Below are 7,971 nucleotides of genomic sequence, written 5' to 3' on the forward strand. Positions count from 1 at the left end.
TATCTACTGTAGATTTTCAGTTTGCAGTTACCGTGAGGTTTTGATATAGGGGTGTGTGTGTGTGTGTGTGTGTGTGTGTATATATGTATATATCACACACAAGATTGTTTCAAGTTGCTGGTCTCTTAATTTCAAATGCATTTCCAATATATCCTGCATTTGTACTCTCCTCGTGATTGCTGGTTTTGATATCATATTTGTATGTGGATGACTTCTTACCTTTACGTTTGCCTTTATCAGTGAGCTTTCCCATTCGTAATTTTCTCATTTCTAGTTGTGGCCTTTTCTTTTCTGCCTAGAGAAGTTCCTTTAGCATGTGTCATAAAGCTGGTTTGGTGGTGCTGAATTCTCTTAGCTTTTGCTTGTCTGTAAAGCTTTTGATTTCTTCCTCAAATCTGAACCAGAGCCTTGCTGGGTAGAGTATTCTTGGTTGTAGGTTTTTCCCTTTCATCACTTTAAATATATCATGCCACTCCCTTCTGGCCTGCAGAGTTTCTGCTGAAAAGTCAGCTGATAACCTTATGGGGATTCCCTTGTATGTTACATGTTGCTTTTCCCTTGTTGCTTTTAGTATTTTCTCCTTGCCTTGAATTTTTGTCAATTTGATTAATGTGTGTCTTGCTGTGTTCTTCCTTGGGTTTATCCTGTACGGAACTCTCTGTGCTTCCTGGACTTGGGTGACTGTTTCCTTTCCCCTGTTACATAAGTTTTTGGCTATTACCTCTTCAAATATTTTCTCAGGCCCTTTCTCTCTCTCTTCTCCTTCTGGGACCCCTATAATGTGAAGGTTGGTGTGTTTAATGTTGTTCCAGACGTCTCTGAGAGTGTCCTTATTCCTATTCATTCTTTTTTCTTTAATATGTTCCATGACAGTGATCTCCAGCAATATCTTCCAGCTCACTTGTTCTTCTGCATTTATTCTGTTAATTGATTCCTTCTAGAGTATTTTTCATTTCAGTTATTGTATTGTTCACCTCTTTGATTTTTAAATCTTCTATAGCTCTTCTTTAAACATTTCTTGTGCCTTCATTCTTTTTGTGAGATCTTGGATCGTCTTTACTATCATTACTCTTTTTTTTCAGGAAGATTGTCTATCTCCACTTCACTTAGTTGTTCTTCTGGGGTTTTACCTTGTTCCTTTGTCTGAAACATATTTCCCTGCCATTTCGTTTTATCTAACTCCTGTGTTTGCAGTCTCCGTTTCTGAGACTGCAGGTTTGTAGTTCCTCTACCTTCTGGTGTCTGCACCCTGGTGGGTGAGGTTGGTCCAGGGGGCTGTGCAGGTTTCCTGGTGGGAGGGACTGGTGCCTGCCCACTGATGGGTGGAACTGCATCTTTTCCCACTGGTGGGCAAGGCCATGTCAAGGGGTGTGTTTAGAGATGGCTGTGGGCTCAGGATGACTTTAGGCAGCCTGTCTGCTGATGGGTGGTGGTGTGTTCCCACCCTGTTGGTTGTTTGGCCTGTGGCATCCTAGCACTGGAGCCTGCAGGTTGTTGGGTGGGGCCAGGTCTCAGTGCCAAAATGGTGACCTCCAGTAGAGCTCACGCAGATGAATATTCCCCGGGGCCTCCACCACTGTCATCCTTGTCCCCACAGTGAGCCAAAGTCAACCCCCGCCTCCCCAGGAGACCCTCCAAGACCCGCAGGTAGGTCTGGCCCAGGCTCCTGTGGAGTCACTGCTTTGCCCTGTATCTCAGTGCACATGAAACCTTGTGTGGGCCCTCCAGGAGTGGAGTCTCTGTTTCCCCCAGTCCTGTGGAGCTCCTGCACTCTAGCCCTGCTGGACTTCAAAGCCAAATGCTCTGGGGGCTCCTCTTCCTCCTGATGCCAGTCCCCCTGGCTGGGGCTCAGAATTCTCACTCCTGTGGGAAAACCTCTGTGATATAATTATTTTCCAGTTTGTGGGTCACCCACCTGGTGGTTATGGGATTTGATTATACTGTGAATGCACCCCTCCTACTGTCTTGTGTGGCTTCTTCTTTGTCTTTGGATGTAGAGTATCTTTTTGGTAGGTTCTCATCTTTTTTCGATTGTTGTTCAGCAGTTAGCTGTGATTTTGGTGTTTTCATGAGGGGAGGTAAGCTGAAGTCCTTCTACTCTGCCATCTTGTCTCCTCCCCATAGAAATCAAATAATACTCACCTTAATGGATGTGACTTTTTAAAAATCAAGAATTAGCATGTAACCACCTTTTTAATGGTAGAACACCTGATCTTTCAGACAGATACATACAATTTTATTGAAAAACAAAATCAAGGAGAATCGTGAATTTTGTCCATCCTTTTTTAGCCTTTTTTTCCTTCTTATAATTGTAATTTCCATAATTTGCTGTAGTTGAAGATGAACAATTAAATGAAACCTGGGCTTTTAAAAGAGGAATGTTGAAAACGTTAATATATATCATTTTAAAGTTTGGAAAATATAACTCTTCCTATCTTTTCTATGGTGTCAAAGACAACGGAGACCACTGTTCATACTCTACCAGACAAGGGTGAAGAGATCTGCGGATATTTCTTGAACCCTTCTTTAATGTCATCAGAATGTTCACCTACAACCTTGAAAAAGAAAACAGAAGAAATGAGTGACCTCCCTTCTGAGAATCAGCGAAGCATACCACTCGCTGTGACCGACGCCTTAGAGCATATCATGGAACAGCTCAATGTTTTGACACAGGTGGGTTGGCGCACTTTTCACTTGGTTGTAAGAAGTTTTTCTTTCTTAGCAAGGCAAGCTCAAAGGTGGTAGTTAATATAGCAGTGCCTGCTGTGCTGAGCCGCTCTAAACCTTATGGAGGCAAAGTCAGAGCCCATGCACACATATACACGTATGCATGTGTGCACACACACACACTGTACTCTAGCATCTGAGGCCCACAAGCGAATAGAGGAGACCATGTACTTCATGCTACAAATGTATTATTTGATTTTGGACAGTAATGTTTTGCCGTAAGAATTTTTGATGCCATGTATTCAGATTTGGACATTATCAAAGAAATATTTAGGGCAATAAGAAAAATGTATTGGGATTAATCATTTCGGTTAGAATGAAATTTTGGCATTGCTTTAGTTTTTCACTCTGAAGAAGTTCTCTCTGTCCAATGTTTAACTTCCCTCATTCCAAAGCTCCTTACATGATGCTCTGTTCTTCTGGAGGTGAGGTTTCCACATTCCCCTTTTAGAATATTACGCAGTCCTTTGATGCCAATATACTTTTGCAAGAAGGGATACCATGGATCTTAATATATCGAAGGTCTTCCAACTCTTGGTCAGGAAATACAGATGTCATTTAATGGAAGCAGTGTATTAAGATGGATACATCAGAGGTTGCCCTTCCAGTTCTGCTCAGTGTTTCCTTTGAAGAATTCTTATTGTTCCTCTTTGCCCTGGATCCTCATTCTGTTTATCAGACACTGTCCTAAATTATACAGAAAGAGGCTATAATGTGAACTAGAGAAGATGTCAGTTACTTTTGCAGAATAAATATTTCAAGTTGAAATTGCTCATGCATAGAAATCATCTAATTCTTATTCTCAACACTGGCTGTACATTCTAATCGCCAGGGCAGTTAGTTAAGAATCATCCAGACGTCCAGATCTCATCTCCAGAGAATTCAAGGCCCTGGCATCGGACTTTTAAGGTTCCATTTTGGGTTAAGAGCCAGTAATTAAAAATTTTACCCTTTAGATCAGGGCCTTGGAGTTAAGGGATGTGGATGGGGGTCATGACAAATTGTGAGAACGAGCCTTGTGAGACCTTGGAGTCGTAAGATCTGTTCAATGAAAATAATAGGAAAATCATCAATTTTTGCTTTGCAGTATTGTGCTAGAGGTGACTGTGTTTATCGGACTTTCCTTTCCTTTAAAAGGCAGTTTTTCTCTCAGCTTCATGCCAGCTTTAGTTTTGGTTGGCCTGTTTCCCAGGGCCCTGGCTTCCTCACCTGCACTGTCACATTGGGTGGCAAGTCCTCTTTAGGCTCTTTCCATCTTCTACTCTGTCAGCTTCGTGACTCATTTTGCCTTCTTTTTTCCTGATTTAAGGTTAAAATGGATCCCTTTAAACTTTATTGAAAGTCTGTAATTTTTTACTTTTAATTTTTAAGGACTGACTTTCCTTCAAATATGAAAAGTTAAAAGCAGGCACAGCACACTTGCAAAATGGGAACAATGTGAATCTGTGGGCAAATAACAAGTAAAATAAACACATTCAGATTCACTTTAATTACAGATGACTGAACATCTCCTAACCCAGTGGCAGTGCTTATAATTCAGTACAGATTGTAGTATCACTTTCTCATTATAACTTTTAAGATGGTTGGTAGGTGAGGAGTTAACCAGGGTTAAAGGTGTTGATGATACACATATCAAAAGCTTTTGCATCTTACATTGTGATAAGTATCAGGCAAAATGCTTGGCACATAGTAGGCACTCAAGAAATAGTAGAAAGTATTATCAGCATTGCCGTTAATTTCAATGAATCATCTATAGTATGGAATATGAGAGCAAAAAGTATTAGTTTTTTTTTTTTAAAACTGATTGCCTTCAGAGGCTGGTAGGGAATCAGTTGTAACCAAGCATTTATTATGCTGCTTTTCCTATATGAACTGTACTACCAGGTAACCAAATAATATATGAGAGAAGTGTCTTGTATAAATTATCCCAACTAATACATTTTTTAAATGATGGAATTAGAATATCACTGGCAATCTCTAAGAATCGATAGATCTAGACATTAAGTAGCTACTGACAACACAGAAAAAGAAGCAAATGTTATTATTGTGCCCTCCAAAGAAAGAATAGTCTTACCAAGGGATCTAACCTGAGTCTTACCAAGCCTTTGAATCCAGCTTCCAATTTAAATAAAATACAGAGGGTAGAAGAACAGATTAAACTGTACCCAGAGTACGCAGTCCCTAAAATCCAGACTGGTAGAGGCGCTGCAGGTCAAATGGCCTGAACCTGTCCAAAGACAAATTATAAAGAAAATAAATGGAGAGAGTAGGGATCTGTAGATTAAAAGACTTTAAATGACATCAAATCTTGAAAATGGGTAAGATATAGTTATAGTGTCTAGGGATGTACACTTGAAAGATAAAACCATAAAGACCTGCAGAAGAGTGATTATTATAATGGTCAGCATAGGGGCTGTTATGGGGGAAGGTGCACGCGAGGCACTCGGGGGTGGCTGGCAGAGTTCTAGTTCTTGACCTGGGTGTTGGTCATAAGGGTGCTTTTCTCGTGAGAGTTCATTAAGTGCCACATGTTTTTTGTGCAACTTCCTGAATCTATTTTATCGTATAGTTTTATTTAAAAGATAAAAGACTGAAGATGAAGTAGTCTATCACAATTAGATTTAAAAGTAGTCGCACGCGTGTGTGTAGTTATATACTCACGAGCTGAAGGAGTTAGAATAAGATTCACGAAGTCCTGTGTGGCAGGCACCAGCTTAAGCATTTTACGTGCCGTATTTCATTTAGTCAGTCTTCATAACAACCCTAGGAGTTGCTGTCATCTTCTGGGTGCAGAAAGGGGTAGCAGTCACTATATTTTCAAAGTAAGCTAGGTATCCAGCCGTCTAGGGTAATATAGGTATGGTCCATCATGGATTGATTGTGACAGAAGGACCAGTGATGCCATTTAAGTAGCAGTGGGGTTATGTGGCATTCCATCCCCACCTCCCACATTCCATGTCACCTGTGACACTACCTAACATGCCTCCTGTGGCCTGTTCTCTGGCAGCGATGCTTTAGAAGATCAGACTTCAGAATTGCCTACAGAGGCTTGATCATTTACTCCATTTTCCTCAAATGGTTCCTTTTTTTTCTTTTCCTCAAACTGCCTGACAGTGCTTTGCCTTGTGTTAGGGCACAGAAGTGGGGCAAGTTCTAGGGTTCATTTCTGAGCCAACCTCCTGGCAGAAGGGTGGCATTCCAGTTCTGAAAAAGATCAATGCTGAGATTATCATCATCATCCTCACCACCAGGTCACCAGGCATTGATTATTTTGTCCCCCTTTTTTGCAGACTGTTTCAATCCTGGAGCAGCGACTGACTTTGACAGAGGATAAGCTGAAAGACTGCCTTGAAAATCAGCAAAGGCTTTTCAATGCTATCCAACAGAAAAGTTGAATAGAAAGATATGAGCAGAGGCACGAGAAATGAACACATGTACACGTACTCAGGAAGGTAGTACAAGATGCTTTATGCAACACAACCATGTGCTAATTATCATGGCATTTCTTAAAAGGGTGAACAAAAGGCAGAAAAGGCATAATTAAGGACTAATTTAAACACACAAATCAATGCCGAGGACTAATTCAAATCATTACCATTTATGATTGCAGTAATAAAGTGATACACGTTCAAGTGGCTCTGTATTTTCCCCCATATTATTTTAAATGTCAGTTTTCATTAATAGTCCAAATCCTGCCAGTAGTCAAATCTCTGTATTTCACTGTTATTCCAAATTGACCATGTTCAGGCAATTCCTTAAACACCTGGTGTACTTCTTTAGTGTAAACAGTACCCTTGGGGTGAAATAATTCACTTACCTCTAAAACAGCATTTTGTATGCAGAGAATGAATTAATGATCTGATTTGTATTTCTTTCTGTTAAAAAAAAAATTCTTTACCTATGCCTTGAAAAGATGATCTCATACAACTCCCAAACCGCAGAATTTCCACAGCAAGAATACACTTATTTTAATTAGCAACAGCACATACAGGACATACGGCAGGAGGTTTCGATTTAATTTATGGTATACATTGTTTATTCTTTGACCAACCTAAAAGAAGAGTTAGAAATATGTAAAGTGTACAAATCTGCTTCCGTAGATGAATGCACTGAATGATTTGGGTTGTATCCAAACCTGTGATCTCAGTTTACGAAGATTAAGTTAGTGCAGAATCCTCAAAACCCAGAACGATGCAACAGCAATATTTAAAAATATTCACACATGTATGTTCACATTCTTCAGAAATGTTTAGGGTGATTTTTTAGCTGAATAAAGAACATTTGCATCATCTTCCTATTTTCCTTTTAATGAATTGTGATTTGAAACAAAATGAAAATGAGCCAGGCATTCTAAAAGATCTTGGTTTTAAATTAAGAATTTTATCTTAAACAAAATAAGAGATTAAATTGAAAAAAACTGAATTTAGTTTGCATTTCTGTTAACCTATATCTAGAACAGAAGGTAGGAGAAGGCAGTCCACATTTATGATGCCTGTAGGCATATCATGGGGAAAATACTGTCTATGCTTTGGAAAAGAAAAAAGTCCTATTTATCTAGGAGTCTATATTTAGAAATTTCTCAAAGCAATTTTGATTGTATTTATGAGGTGATTTTGTTTTATCATCTCGTGTGTTTTAAGTGACTTTTTAGATAATACTAAGTGTGAACTTCTAGACAGATTCAAGAGTTTATAAGACTAAGTGGCACTGTATTTTTATAACCTCATTGAGAAGACTAAGAAATGAAATGTCATACCAATTTTTATCTACTTTTTTAATGCTTCAAACAATAAAGACATTTTACCTTTAAAAAAGTTGTTTCTTTTTAAATGATTAAAATCTAGAAATGCTAAACTTCTTATCTAGCTCACTGAACTTTAACCTTCATAACAATCTCCTGGAGAAGTTGTCAAAACAGTTCCGGCCCTTTGCCCCGGGTTTATGATTCACTAGGTCTGGTCTGGTGAGGCCCAATAATCTGCATCTCTAACAAGCTCACGGGAGATTTAATGCTGTTGGCCTCAGGCCCACACTTTAGAAACCACTGACCAGCTATAGCCACTTCCTGCAACATGGTATTGCCACACCTTTTACAGTCATAGAACTTTATAAGTGATATAAAAACAGTGATGATGTAAGTTTAAAAGCCTTGACACTTTTTCAGGAGGGTTATTTTATAAGCCCCCCAACACCTCTTTTATGCTTTTGAGGCTTCTTTTCGTCAGATGCCAGCCTCTCATCTGT

The 7,971-nt window shown here is 39.4% G+C and overlaps 1 protein-coding gene and 1 long non-coding RNA gene across 6 annotated transcripts in view; one reads left to right on the forward strand and one right to left on the reverse strand.

The window, feature by feature from the left end:
• The window catches only part of POC1B (POC1 centriolar protein B), a 140,763-nt gene extending 133,165 nt beyond the window's left edge, over positions 1–7,598 (forward strand). For 2 of the 5 annotated variants that reach the window (XM_060305625.2, XM_030856420.3), the window contains exons 10-11: positions 2,455–2,673; positions 6,018–7,596. In XM_060305625.2, the coding sequence (XP_060161608.1) occupies positions 2,455–2,673; positions 6,018–6,122 (324 nt within the window). In that variant the 3' untranslated portion in view covers positions 6,123–7,596. Of the gene's footprint in view, positions 1–2,454; positions 2,674–6,017 lie in introns of all 5 variants that reach the window. The other 3 variants (XM_030856418.3, XM_030856417.3, XM_030856416.3) reach the window with 2 other exon arrangements.
• On the reverse strand, positions 1,875–4,784 carry LOC132597902 (uncharacterized). The gene is made up of 3 exons (XR_009565342.1): positions 3,937–4,784; positions 3,131–3,414; positions 1,875–2,555 (listed from the first exon to the last, which is right to left on the reverse strand). It is a non-coding gene; the product is annotated as an uncharacterized lncRNA (long non-coding RNA).
• Positions 7,599–7,971: the final 373 nt, after the last annotated feature.

This window comes from Globicephala melas, chromosome 10 (assembly GCF_963455315.2).
Source record: "Globicephala melas chromosome 10, mGloMel1.2, whole genome shotgun sequence".
NCBI lineage: Eukaryota > Metazoa > Chordata > Mammalia > Artiodactyla > Delphinidae > Globicephala > Globicephala melas.